Source organism: Lissotriton vulgaris, chromosome 6 (assembly GCF_964263255.1).
Source record: "Lissotriton vulgaris chromosome 6, aLisVul1.2, whole genome shotgun sequence".
Taxonomy (NCBI): Eukaryota; Metazoa; Chordata; class Amphibia; order Caudata; family Salamandridae; genus Lissotriton; species Lissotriton vulgaris.
This window is the reverse complement of record NC_141694.1, coordinates 650,376,105-650,391,264: the sequence shown is the minus strand read 5'-3', so window position 1 is coordinate 650,391,264 and position 15,160 is coordinate 650,376,105. Positions and strand designations below refer to the sequence as shown.

General features: G+C 47.0%; 1 protein-coding gene across 1 annotated transcript in view; it reads right to left on the bottom strand.

The window, feature by feature from the left end:
* MDN1 (midasin AAA ATPase 1) overlaps positions 1–15,160 on the bottom strand; it is a 2,142,100-nt gene that overhangs the window by 254,474 nt on the left and 1,872,466 nt on the right. Inside the window, exons 87-89 of the mRNA XM_086926648.1 lie at positions 9,172–9,318; positions 8,232–8,376; positions 3,423–3,733 (exon numbers count right to left, since the gene is read on the bottom strand). Of these exons, the coding sequence (XP_086782774.1) occupies positions 3,423–3,733; positions 8,232–8,376; positions 9,172–9,318 (603 nt within the window). The remainder of the gene's footprint in view (positions 1–3,422; positions 3,734–8,231; positions 8,377–9,171; positions 9,319–15,160) is intronic.

Here is a 15,160-nt window from a genome sequence, read left to right as displayed (position 1 = left end):
TTTATACGTATCTACTTAACTGACCCAGGTCAGGGAGTTGTTAGGGTATACCCCGTTGTAACTCACTACTCCAGCTTTAGGTAGCCAGAGGTTGACCCTGAGAGCACACTGCAACTCAGTCCTGGAAAGAAAGGCATATATGGTGGATAGCGATTGGAGGAAGTTGAGCCCAACATTAGTGGAGCCTCACTTCAGTACTCCATCCAGGCACCAGCCTTTTACTTTGCCAAAACACCCCACAGGTAAGGATTCCCTATGGTGGAGACCCTCAGATACCCTAAGGGTGAGGGATTGCTTAGTGGACCATGAGATAGGGGGTAACCATGCCAGTGCTGTTACTTCCTTATATGGCCACTTAGGCAATAGAGGTTTACCTGGACAAGGATAGCCTTATCTCCTTCCGTTGGGGGGGGGGGGGGGGGGGGGGGAGGGGGAGGGGCTGGGGTTATGTAGGAAGGTGGATATCAGACTATGGTTGCCCCCAACTTTTTGCCTAGTGTTTTGCTGGTTTTCGACATAGTTGGCCTGGGATCCTGCTATTCAGGACCACAGGCTTCCTGCTCTCTCTGTTAAAATGGACTCCATGTACCTTAGGTGCATTTACCAATTGGTATTGGGGCACTCTTGTAAGTCCTTGTACAGTGTACCATAGGTACCCAGGGCATAAGTGCACCCAAGGCCTACCAGGGGCTGCAGCATGTATTATGCCACCCCTGGCTGGCCAATTAAACAGACACAACTGGCTGATAACACAGCTGGGGCAAGGTGGTGTAATCACCCTTTGCTTTAGATATAGTATACCTTTATCTAACCCAAAATGGACACATTTACTCCTATAAGTCACTCCTATGGCAGGCCTTATCAATCCTTAAGGCAGAGTGCTTGGAATTATGTGAGATGGTGCTCGAGCATGAGCTGAGCCTGTCTGCAGCTTTCGGAACCATGTCCGTATAGCTGTTCCATGATAACGCTATACCATATACTCTTAAGTGCATTATAAACCAGACCGAGGCAACGACGGAAAGTGAGTGGGCTCTTTCTCCTGAGCGAGCGCCAGGTGAGGTGAGGCAATTCCTCCCTACAATTTTGGGAGAAGGTTGAACAACAAAGACATGCGACGACTTCATGTTGGGTATGTCAAAAAATGAAAAATATCTATCACAGCACGTGGTAAGTGTTGCAGTAGTGAACATCATAGGTCCTGACGAAAGCCCGGAGGGGCTGAAACATGTTGACCAATTAACACTCACGGTGAATAGTTACATTCTTTACATACTATTTCCACTCTGCTTTTAATCATGCCGTCTTGATGGGCGCACCTAATAAAGTTTCTTAAGACATCAAGACAGGTATTTTTACATCACCACTTTATTTGTTTACACCTTTTCACTTTTTTCAGCACTGCAACTTGCCCCTACAGCCTTATAACTCTTATGGTTTTTGATTGGTTGATTGCCAATTCGGTGGGTCCAAGATTAGCTAGCCTCAAGTGCCTTCTTGTGGAAGAGCTTATCGGATACCAACCGACAACCACAACCCATATGATGAAGTTCAGTTACTATGTGGGCTGATGGGTACACTTTTTGCTTATTTTCAATTTCTTGGTTCTCTCCCCTCTCCAGTATTACTTTGCATACAACCTCTTGGTATATGCGCTCTGGGACACCGTAAATAGGTTCCTATTAGTAACAGAATTTAATTAGACCCTTGGTATCTCCCGTATGGTATATTGTGTAGTTGGGGGACAAGATACAAGCAGGTCTATAAATACAGCTTCCCCTAGGGCCCTTCCTCATCTTCTGTTTTTTGTTAGGGTAGTGTAGCCCCAGCGATTCTACAGCCTCTGGGCATCCTCATTTCTTCTATCGTTCTACTTATACCATTTACTTAGTATATGATTTGTCGTGCCCCTAGGGCACCATTGTAATTTGTGCAACTTATATTATTTTTCTTAAGAGTATTGTTATGTGCTTAGCCCTCTGACCTCTAGAAGAGTTCAGAGGTGTTTGTTAGTAATAAATATATTGTTTATTTTCATAACAACCTGTGTGGTGTCCTTTCATCTGGTATTCAAGGGGTTATATGTGGTAAAACAGCTGGCTTCACATGCCAAAAGAGTTTAGCCTAAGACTGCTTTGTCCATGCTACCATTAGGATAGCTGGTCTATAAGGTTGACTTGCAACCAATCACCATAAGGGTTTTTTGGACTGATACAAGGTGATCACTAGAACTAGTGAGCATCATATATCAGGCCAACTTCTCAACATCTTCTTGCCGAATTGTTCATACCTCTTGGATTCCCGATCCAGTGGTGCAGTCGGGAATGCGGATTGGGAAGTAGAGGCCTGGATAACCAAGCTCTCGGGGGTAGGGTGGGTGGACAGGAAACTAGGGTCGCCCGGAGCAGGGCAGTGGCGCCTAGCGACGTTCCGATCTACAGTGGGCTTGGACCAAGTGCCCAACAGGACGTCCGTGAGAGCCTCATTAAACGGCAGTAGAGGCTCTGGGGAGCTTACCTGCGGTTTAAGGACCTCTGTGAGGATGTTAGACCTCAACGTTGCGACGGCGAGCTCAAGAGCCAAGGCCTTGGCTGCCCTCATCAGCACCACACTATAAGTACCCCCCTCCCCCGTAGCCACGGTAGGAGGAGAGACAAAACCAGTGTCTGGGGAGGTATGCAGGCCACTGGCTTCCGCTAGTTCCTGTGTACAGTCCTGAAATGACTGGCACTCACGTGCCAGAGGGTCCTCAGACCGGTCCCTCGACCTCCTTCCGGACCGGGACCTCGATTGGCGCGGGGCCAACTCCTGGAGCTCGAGGCGCTTACGGGACCGCTCCCGCCTAGCCTTCGACGTCAAGGCCCGACAGTCGGGACACGACTTGTTATCATAGTCAGGCCCCAGGCAATGTAGGCACCGGCGATAGGGGTCGGTAACCGACATCAGTCGGTTGCAGTCGGCACAGGGCTTGAACCCAGGCATCTCTACTGGCACCGATGGAGTCGTACGACTCGAAACGAATCCAAAAAGGATTGAAAAAGCTTAGTCAAAAAGTGACTAAAGGGTACCACTTTCTCGGGACCTGCGCTTGCTGGCGCGAAAAAAATAAGAACTGATGTCAGCGCGCGAGGGCGATGTCTAAGTACTCCGACGACGTCATCCCGGCGCCGACGACGGACGCAGAGCCGCAGACGACACCTACTGAAGCGCTGCTACGCAAAATTTTCCGGATCCAGTCTGACGCCTGGGGATATTCTAAGGTAAGGAATCTAATGCTAACCTGTTTCTTTCAGATCCTTATGTTAATCCTAAAATTAAACATCAAATGCTGTAATCCTCTTTGTGCCTAGGATCGAATGGCTATATTTCAAGGTACATAGGGATTTCATGAAAATAACAGAATGAAGGTAATACTGTCCTACCTGAGGCTTCTGACCATGGTCAGAGGGAAGTGATGTCTCAGTATCCTCTTCTAGCACATCGGTGTTGGTCTCCTCTGCACGCTGTTTTTCGTCTTCTGCATTCTCCTGAGGAGGGTCTTTAATTTCATCTTCTGGAACATCTTTGTCACCTTCAATATCACCCTCCTTTTCGTTTTCTGAGCCACCTTCATCATTAGCTGGCTCTTGGCCATCTTTATCAGGGTCAGTGGGACCGTCATCCTTATTTTTCTCTTCTCCTTGACTAGTATCATCTGCTTCCATGGGCTTTTCTTCTATTTCATAGGGATTTTCTGATGGGTAGAAGAAAATGTAAACCCTATTTTTACTTGTGCAGTGATTTGTTTGCGTCATCAGCATTCTGAAATTGTGATACCTTGCTGGATTGCAGGCTACAGAGGTGGACTGGCACAGGGGGAACTCAATGACTTTGGCACATCCAAAGAGCACACACCAAAAGGAACTTAATCATCATTTATGAGAAGCTAGCAGCAGCAATTTTGGAATCAAAGTAAGGCATGCATGCACAATATGAAATTAGTATCAAGATATACAACTCAATAGAAAGTGCAGCATATGTATTGAAATATTTATCAGCACAACAGGTACCCCGCAGGCCTTGACCTAGAATCCCAGTCAAATCCCTTACCGATTCACTCCAGGGAGCACTCACAGCAAATCGCTAGCGAATGCTTGATGAGGGAATCCCCCTCTCACACTTTTTTTAAATTTATTTTTTTATTATTTTCTCAAATCCACAAAACAAAGAAAACAACTACATCTGCATCATAAAGAAAGCACATACATAATGCATCAAAAAAGGCATTTACGATTACAATCTCTCAAATCTGAAAATATCTTCAGGAAGTGCAATGGAATTGTCCTACTTAATAACATGCACATATACGAAAACACAGCTGTAGTCCTAAAAAGAAATGTAAAAGAAACCCCTAAGCAAAAGAAAAAGAAATAGGAACATTCTCAGTCACAAATTGATGCCATCTACTAATCACAATCAGAGTACGAACTGTCTGCCTTAAAAGTGTACCATCAGTGGCGTCCTTTCCGTTGAAGGAACCACGCAGCCACTTACACCACATATCGCTCCCTCCCACCGAGCCCTATCGCCATCCGATGTCTCACTCAGAGTGTTCAAGCAAATATCATCATAAAGGCTCCCAAATGTCACTTGGTCTCGATGTAAGGGGCAACTCTTCTGCATAGATGTTGAGGTTGTCGCGGCAGTATACCAGATCATCCAGCCACGCTGTGAAGGCAGGCCGTCGCCCTCTCCCCCACGTGATCGCCACTCTTCTCGCAGCCATCAGCAGCGCCAGCCGTACAAAAACGCCACTCACCCCCCTAACATGCGGCACGGAACAGAGACGTACAGGGGAGGTCCACAGCGACCATCTCACGCAATCAATTCACCACCGTGACCCAGAATGCAGCCACCGTCCGGCAATACCTTGCTAAATGCATAAAGTCTGCATCTTCCTGTCCGCATCTGTCACAGCACGCCGACTCACGCAGTCCATACCTAAACAATCGTACCGGGGTGTAATACACCTGATGTATGTACTTGAAATGAATAATCTTGCGATTACCGTTCATACAGAGTTTCCCCGTTAGTCCACAAATATGCTTCCAGTTATCCTCAGTAATATCCTCTGACAGACATGCATTCCACATGACCCAACTCTTATCCACGCCAGAGACCGTTTTCTCTTTAATAAGTTTATATGGCTTGGATATCAGACTCTTGTTATTGGGGATGGTGAGAACAGATTGTAAAGATAATAGTTCAGGAGGCTCAATCGGAAAGGTGGTATAATGCTTCCGGGCCGCATGCCGCAGCCGATGAATCGCGAACCGGAAGAGAAGCGACTGATTCGTGATATGACCCAAGTCCTCAAGCGTGACAAATGTGCCATTTGGATAGACATCACGCATATGAGAGATACCTGCCTCCTTCAGCACTCTCACTGACGGAGCCTCGTGCGTGACTGACAACTGCGCTTGATGTTCCAGCCGCATATCCGGCGCACACAATGGCAACTTCTGCGCCAACTTCCCTATCCTCTGCCAAGCTGAGATCGTGGCATCCACCGCGTTTATCTCCGACTTCGGGGTGCCTCTCGAATAGTGAGTGACTACACTATGCAAAGGAACAGGAGCCGCATCTCCCTCTTCTACCGATACATGCGGCGTGAAGGCATGCGGCCTATTCCAGTAAAAAAGATACAGAGCCTGTGCACTGAGATAGTACGCATAGAAGTCCGGTGCCGCAAATCCTCCCTGCTCATATCCTCTGGTGAGGACCGACCACTGCACTCTCGCTGCTGTGCCCCCCCACATCAGTCGAAGCAGATGGCTCCGGAGAGTCTTAAAAAAGGCCATGTTTAGTACTATTGGCACGTTCGCGAACAGATAAAGAAACCTGGGCAACATCACCATTTTAACAAGAGTGATGCGGTCTGCCAGGGAGAGCGGCAGCGACAATCAGGTCTCAACTGTGGCCTCCAACTTCGAACACGCCCTTCCATAATTTTCCCTAATCACCACCGCGGGGTCTCGGTGCACCCACACACCCAGATATTTAACGGGATCAGCTGACCACACCAGTGGGAATTCCAGATCAGGTTGCACAGTCCCAGCCGTCAGCGGGATCATGAACGACTTCTCCTAATTTATATGCAGACCAGAAATGCGTTAGAACCGCGCGCATTCCCGCAGCAGTTGCGCCAGATATCTGGACGGCTCGCACACATATAAAACCATGTCATCAGCGTATAATGAAATGGATACTGGCCGATAGTTAAAATTCCATGGGGTCTCCCTATGACGCTGACGGATAACAGGCCAGTAGTTCCAGAATGATTGCAAACAGCATGGGTGAAAGGGTGCAGCCCTGACGAGTTACCCTCTCGATACATAACGGTTCAGATGTCACAACCACCGACCCGCACCCTAGCCGACGGCTCAGCGTAAAGCACCGTTAGCCACTGGAGAAACATTGATGGGAACCCCATACGCCGCAAAACTCTATGCATATATTGCCATTCCACAGAGTCGAACGCTTTAGCAGCGTCTAACAGCACTGCTGCAGCCTCAAGAGTGGGTTCTAGCACATGGAACATGGAGAAGAGTGTGCGAAGGTTATGCAAGGTGGACCGCTTGGGCACAAAACCCGACTGATCAGGTAAGATCAGCCCCTGTAACAACAGCTGTAGTTTAGTGGCTAGTTTCTTTGCCAATATCTTGGATCAATATTAATTAATGATAGCGGGCGGTATGAGTCACAGCGTTCCGGAGGTTTGTCCTTCTTAAGCAATGTGACAATTAGTGCCTCTCGTAATGTTGAGGGAAGCATCCCGGCGTCGTATGCCTCTGCATAGACTTCCAGGAGGTACGGCGCGATCAGATCTGCGTATTTCTTATAAAATTCTACAGAGAGCCCGTCCGGGCCCAGCGCCTTGCCATTAGGCAGCGCCGCTATTGCCGATTTAATGTCCCGTTCATCTATGGGGACACACAGATATTGACGCTGTGCGTTAGTGAGCCAAGCAAACGCGATATCTTCCAAATACGCGTCAAATTCCTCTGCCGGCAGTGAACCACGCGTTTTATATAAGTCCGCGTATAACACACGAAACTGCTCCGTGATAGCCTCCGGAGTATAATGCTCGGCTCCTGCATCATCCACAATTCTATCCACCCGCTGCTGTTCCGAGCGCGCCTTGCTCTTTAACGGTAGCGTCCAACTCGGCATACCTGTTTCTCCGTATTTCCTAGCTGTATGTCTGTGAGATATATACTTAATCTCTGCTTCCGCCTGCGAATCATATTCCACTACCAATTCTTGTATCCGGGACAGTTTGGGCATTTCGGGGCGGCAAGCATAGTCGCACTCTAGATCGCACAGCTCAGTTTCGATTATCTTAAGCTGTGTTCGTATATCACGAAGGATGCCTGCTGCAGTCCCGATACACACCCCCCTAATGGTGACCTTAAAGCCTCCCATAACGTTGCAGCTTGATAGACAGAGCCTTTATTTAGCGTGAAGTAGTGTACTATGGCCTCACGTATGGTCTTCTCGTACACCGGATCTAGGAGCGCCTGAGACAATCCCCCTCTCACACTTATAGCACCTTAGTGAGTGCGACACATAGTCTAAACACACTCACTTAATTGTTTTTAAACTGCATTATTTACGGTCCTGAGGAAAGCCAGCATTACTAAAGGCACTGGCTGAAACATGTCGACCAAAACTGGAGGTAGGAGGTCCTAATCTTGCCACCACAACATCCACTTGCCTTGTTTTTAACCGCTGACGGAGGGCCAGTTATTAAAATTTAATTTACCCTCGGGTACTGGGACCACCGCTTAGCCGTTTTAACTTCACTTCACAATTCACCACACTGCACTCTCAGTAAAATACCTGCTCCGCTGTAACCAGGCGTCGAAGCACACCCGGGACACATTAGGTGTCACTGGGTGGGTCCGATGAAGCATGCCACCAACTAGGTTGGTGGGTGAGGGCTTCATGAAAATACCTAATAGGTGCCTGCTGATAATACAGTTCAGAGTCCTATAAATGTTCACACTTAGCTAGTCCTTGTTGATAACATATAAATCCCTGGGGATACAGACTAGCTTTCTAGTCCTCTCTCTCTCTTGATACGCCACTGTAAAATAATACTCTCTTGCCATTTCTGCCCAGCTCCCCCAGGATCCAATGCTCTCAAGGTCTTACAAAACAAATAAAGGGAAAATAATTAGACAGCATACCTTCTCCTTCCGCATCACCCTTTTCGTTTTTCTCATCCTCGTCATTTTCCAGGTTCAATTCATTTGGCAGTTCTAAGGGCTCAGGTTCAGTGTTCTTTTCCTGTTTCCCATGATAGGGATCCACCTCGTTCTCATCATACTCCCGCTAAATAAAATTTAAAAAAATGAGAATGACAACAGCAAATCTTTCAGAAAGTGATATCCACTGCAGCTAGCTAGGCTCTGTCCATGGGAAAGAAAAAGGGCAAGTAATGTTATGTTATGTTATGTTATGTGGTTTTTATTAGGCGCACAGATGCTCCAGCTAAGGAGCGTCCTGGCGCCCGACAAGGCAGCTACACAACACAACTAATAAAAACAGCACAAGCAAATGACTAAGGGAATAAAAATGTTTTCACGGCGCGACGAAAAGAAAGCAAATCGCTCATAGCGCGAATTGCCGGGGGTAAGGAGTTCCACAAAGCAGCGGCCCGCACTCGAAATGAGCGTCCACCGGCCCTGCTTCGCTTAAAGCGCGGTACCACGGCCAATTCGAGGTCTGCCGATCTTAAGGGTCGTGCTGGGATGTAGTTGGCCATGAGGGTCGTAAGGATCGTTGCCGGGGACCCCTTCAAGATCTATGAACTTCATATTCACAGGCTTCTTAAAGTACTCATCGTACAAATTGGAACTGATAAGGATAGGCTTTTGGCAAACTGGCCTAACACCATCATACTATCACAAAAAAACATAAGCAAAATAAAAAAATTCTAACTTTCTCACATTTAATTATGCATAAGTGTAAATGTATTGCAAATGTGTTCAAAACACAGTTCTCCGTTCAGTAGCAGAGCACCATCATTTTTTGGTACAGCTATCAGTAGGCCAAAGATTCAAGTGTAAAATATGTAGTTCAGGAGGTATACATTTCTGTAAAATTAGGTGAGCTGTAAGGACTAACCTCATCAATCTGCTCATTGACTTTTTCACTATTATCATTATTGTCCCCTTGATCTGTTTTTTCTTCTTCCTTGTCATTTTGCTTTTTGTCCTTATTTTTACTACTAGCATCTAGGTTGTCGTCCTTAGCAACGAGTTCAGATTTATCCTGAAAAATAGACCAATTTATCAGTAAGTGCACACAACTCAAAGGAGATGCATAAGGAGCAGTAAATACAAGTCAATTCTAAGGTTTGAACAGAAAAATTAGCGCACAAAATTAAGAATTCAAAAAAGTGATACACACATGCACTTTTACTTCAACATTCCTTTATGAGTAGCTAAGAGAAACAAACATGGTATTCACTCAAGGTCAAAGCAGGCTTCTCTCTGGTGCATAATGGTATTGATCTACAATATTAGATTATCAGCATGGTTCCAGCACCTTGAGTTAAACCTCAGAATTCAATGCGATAGACAGAATACTAAACAATTGACAATGTGCAGAATATGAATCCAGATGCTCACAAAAATATTGGAGGTCATGAAACATTCAAGCATTGTGAAACAGTCTGGAAAACATGACATTGAGGAGGAACATAGTTAGTACAATTGTGACTTCTATCCACATGCACATAATAGCTATAAACATCCTGCATAGGGACTCCTACAACAGTTATATCATTGCTTTTATTCGTTCTACTATCATAATAAAGAACGTAAGATAGGCCGTAAACATCCAGTCGTCACTCAATCCTCTTGCAACAATCCTATATGCCACCTTTTGCTTTTGAGAGTGAATGGGGTGCACAAAAATCAGAAGATACCCATGTAGCATACATTTTACAGGTAAGAAACCTTTCCATTCTCCAGTATGCTCTATTATCCAGTTTCACATGCTTGTAACGAGTAACCATCTATGGCGATACTAGCAAAGAGATTATTAAGAAGAAACAAATCTTGCCTAAACAAGTTTCTCAAGAGAAACCGTTGAAGCCTCAGACATTAAGGTCTGGCAAAGGAATGGGCATACTGTCAAGCAGCAACTTGCTCATTTTCAATTCAGGACTATTTCCCAAGAATACTCAGCCTTGGCTCTGTTTGAATGCAGCCTGTAATAAACCAGGAGCAAATGACTAGACAGTTAATAGTAAAATATAATATACGCCAAGAAAAAACTAAAGATGCCCAGATTGGGGATACAAAGCCAAAAGCCAAAAAAAAGTGTGAAGGAGACTAACATTCAGCTGTACCATCAAATTAGGACCAACTTTCTACCTTTAAGTAAAACATGTATGCTCAGGGGACTGTACACAAATATTGCTTCTGGTGCAATTTAAAATAGAAAAGAGAGAACAAAACCTGGCTGAAAACAAAAGGACTTATCAATGAAAGATTGTGAATGGTCATACAAATATTTGGTTGCTCACTAAATAAGAACGCTGAAGCTATGGTTCCATTAGTGGTTATGATTCAAGAAAGAAACTTAGATTCAAAGTGACACAGAAGTACAAACTAGGGTTTGAGAAATTTGGCTAACCTAAAATTAAACGCACAAACTGGATAGGCAAAGGCTGTAATTTACTCCGAATATGTAAACTAAGTTATCCTGGGACATTCCTTCATTAGGAGTATCAGAGGATTCGGCAAGGGCCATAGAACGGAGTAGACACTGAGCCCCCCGCCAAGGCCACTGTTGAGTTGACACAAGAGACCTGAATGAAATGAATTTACTTATAAGTTCTGATGACCACTTTTTTTGTTCAGTTGTATGAATTTAACAACTTTGAGCATTTATTGCCAAAAGTGACTAATTTATAGTTCCTGATGAATGCCCCTACACTGCAGATCAGGTAATTGGTGGGCAGAAACACCTTGAACAAATACAAAAACATCACCAGGGTTGCTTTAATTTTCCTTCCTGTGGACTCACTTGTGCATAGTTGTTAAACCTAACCCCCAACAGACAATAATAAAGCTTCATGTATGTGGGGTAGTTAGTTTTAACTCACTTGATTTATTATTTTCATCCCCACATTCAGCAATACCTAACACAGTACTATCTCACGTAGGGTTGTATAAAAAAATCCAAAGAGTTCCTCCTTACTTAGGACTTGTAGCCCACACCAGAATTTATGTGGTTTGAGAATGAACCCTATGATGAAGCATGCCAAGATTGGTGGGCGAGGGTTTTCCTCTTAATGAAATAATATCCTTAGTTTACATACTCATTAAGGCAGCATCTTGGACCCGGGCATTTTGTGTTTCTGACTGATGTTGTGGGGAGCCCATACCTGCTGGCCTCTTAGCCTCCCTTGGCTCTTTCAGTGTGTTTGTAATTTACTACGCCCACACCTCAAAACAAAAAGACAAAGCAAAACATTAAGGACATCTAGGCTGGTTACTCTTGTAACCAATTTTGCAGGATGAACAACAGAATGCAAAACCTGAACCATGACACAGGCTTCAAAACCACTGCCAAGAAAGTATGAATAAGGAACGTCCTAAGTAAATGATCAAGCTTGCAATTACTTCTAGATGGGAAAAGTTAATGTGGGAAGCAGTCATTTTTCTCTCCATTATAGTGTCCAAACTGACCGTAGGATGCTGTGGGTGCATTATTGTTTTAGCGACTTGAAAGCTAGCCCTCAAAGTCACAGAGGCCAAAGACAAATAGAAGGATTTGCCTAACATCCCTGAAAGGAATCTGGTCCACAAGATAATTTCCCAAATAGCACCACAAATATCTGGTGGAGATCTAAACGTTATGGGTGAAACTACCACGTCCATGGCAATTATCAGGAACTGAAACTTCTGGACCACCTTCCACTTCCGAGGAACATGTAGAAAAAGAGGCGATTGTCCTGAACAAGCCCTTGGATAGGGCATTAACCAGAGAGCCCATATATGGGAACCTAGTGGTGAAATTATAACATTTTCATTTGTGCAGAAAACGTCCTGTCAATATGCATAGAAAATATCAGAAAAGGACTATAATGGCTAGATGGAGCTCTGTTCAGTGATATTCTGTTAGAGTGTAAAACAAAGAGCACACTTCAATCCCAAAAGCACAAGTTACTACTTGTGTAACGATATATCTGTAAGAGACATTAGTTAGTGATAGATTCCTTACCTTAGAATATCCCCAGGCGTTAGACTGGATCCGGAAACTTTTGCGTAGCAGTACCCTTGCGCGTCGGTAGGCGTCGTGGGCGCCGTGATGACATCGTCGGAGTACTTAGACGCCGCCTCCGCGTGCTGACGTCAGTTCTTAGACACAGCTTTACCGCACCAGAAACGCAGAGCTATGCCAAAAACCAACACTGGTGCCATGAAACTAGGGCCCTGAAAGGGGATGACCTTAACCCTAGATATCGGTTCGCAGAACGGGGAGGATGGGTGGGTCGGTAAGGAATCTATCACTAACTAATGTCACTTACAGATATATCGTTACACAAGTAGTAACTTGTGCATCTGAAAGAGACATGTTAGTGATATATTCCTTACCTTAGAATAGATTCCCCAGCAATACCAACCCCGTGGTGGTGGGTCTGCGAACCAATAATCACACCAGAAAGTCCTGGAGGACGGAACGGCCAAAGTAGCCATCCCTCCGAACTTGACTGTCCAGGCAGTAATGTTGTGCGAACGTGTGCAACGAGGCCCACGTAGCCGCCTGGCAAATGTCCTGCAAGGGCACACCTCGGCCCAAGGCAGTTGTAGTGGCTGTGGCTCGAGTGGAATGAGCCCTCAGCCCAACAGGGGGTTCCTTCTCAGCCAAGGAGTAACACGCCTGGATACACAAGATGATCCACCGCGAGATGGTCCGCTTGTGCACCGCTTTCCCCTTCTTAGCGCCCACGTAGCCAACAAAGAGTTGGTCATCCACCCGGAACTGTTGTGTGCGATTCAAATAAAATGAGAGCGCACGTTTTGGGTCCAGACGGTGGAGCCTCTCTTCTTCTCTCGAGGGATGCGGAGGCGGAAAGAAGGTGGGCAAGGTGATAGATTGCCCAATGTGGAAGGCCGTGACTACCTTGGGTAGGAAGGAGGGCCTTGTCCGTAACACAACCTTGTCCGGATGGACTGAAAGGAAAGGAGGCTTACAAGATAGAGCCTGGAGCTCACTCACTCTCCTGGGAGAGGTGATGGCTACCAGGAAGGCAGTCTTCAAGGAGAGAAGGCGAAGAGGACAGTTGTGAAGTGGCTCAAAGGGAGCGCACATCAGAAATGTAAGAACCAGGTTCAAGTCCCACTGAGGCATCACAAAGGGAACAGGAGGGAACGTGTGTGTGATGCCCTTCAGGAATCGATTAACGATAGGGGACTTGAACAAAGAAGGTTGATCAGGCAGCCTCAGAAAAGCTGAAAGAGCTCAAAGATAGCCCTTGATAGTGCCCAGAGCAGAGCCCTGCTGGGCAAGAGAAAGAAGGAAGAGGAGAACCTCAGAAAAAGGGGCATTAAGGGGATCCACAGCCTTTGCTGTGCACCATGCCACAAATTTGTTCCACCTGCAGGCGTATACCGACTTAGTGGAGGGACACCTGGCTGCCAGAATGATGTTGCAAACTTCAGGAGGCAAGTCAAATGGCCTCAACTGTCGCCGCTCAATCTCCAAGCATGGAGGTGGAGACTGGACAGGCTCGGGTGGAGGACCGTCCCCTGCTGCTGCGACAGAAGGTCCTCCTGAAGATGCAGACGAACCGGGAGATCGACTGACATACTGAGTAGCTCGGGATACCAGTACCTTCGTGCCCAGTCCGGAGCCACAAGGACGACTTGTGCCCGGTCGCGCATGATCTTCTTCAGCACTCTGGGCAGAAGTGGTATAGACGGAAAGGCGTATAACAGACCGCAACTCCACTCGCGCGAAAAGCGTCTCCGAGCGAGTGCCGCCTTGGAAATTCCAACGCGCAGAACTGATGACATTGCGCGTTCTCTTCGGTGGCGAATAGATCTAACCAAGGCTCTCCCCACTGCAGAAAGAGAGCTTGTGCCACGTCCGAGTTCAGACGCCATTCGTGATCCATCATGCACCGACAGCTGAGTTCGTCTGCCCTGGCGTTCAGGGAACCTGCCAGGTGTTGAACCACCAGGGTCACGCCCTGATGTTCCAGCCATTGCCAGAGGCGCAGAGTCTCCTGGCATAGGGTCCACGACCCCACCCTGCCCTGTTTGTTGCAGTACCACATGGCGGTGGTGTTGTCCGTGAACACCTGCACTACACTCCCCCGGACAGAGAGGAGGAATGCCTTCAGTGCAAGTCGGATCGCCCGCAGCTCCAGAAGGTTGATGTGGAGCTGGGAACTCCGCCGGAGACCTATGATCTCCGCCTCTCCCATGTGGCCTCCCCAACCCAGGAGGGACGCGTCCGTCACAACTACGTGCTCCGGGTGGGGTAGGGAGAGGGATCTGCCACTGACCCAATCGCAGTCCGTGAGCCACCACTGCAGCTGGTTTGCATTGCCCTCCGAGATCAAGACATGGTCGGACAAGTTGCCCTGAAGCTGGGCCCACTGAAACTTCAGGTCCCACTGCAGAGCCCGCATCTGCCACCGGACGTGATGCACCAGAAGGATGCAGGAGGCCATCAGCCCCAGAAGCCGCAGCGTCAACCTGACCGAGACCCGGGATGAAGGATGAAAGATCGGAATCAGAGCCTGAATATCCTGAACCCACTGTTCGGGTGGATAAACCCGAAACTGCGCCAAGTCCAGAACAGCTTCGATGAAGAGGAGCTTCTGAGAGGGACACAGGTGTGACTTTGGCACGTTGATGGAGAACCCCAGCAGATGCAGGAGATCGGCCGTAGTCGGGAGGTGGCTGACGACTGTCTGGGGCGAGCCCGCCTACAACAACCAGTCGTCGCGGTAGGGAGAGATTGAAACCCCTAACCTGCGCAGATGGGATCCAGGGCATCTAAGACCTGAGCCAGAGTCAGCATCTTGAACTTCTCCTTCCGGAGGAAACCGGTGACGTTACATAGATCCAAGATAGGGCGTAGGCCCCCT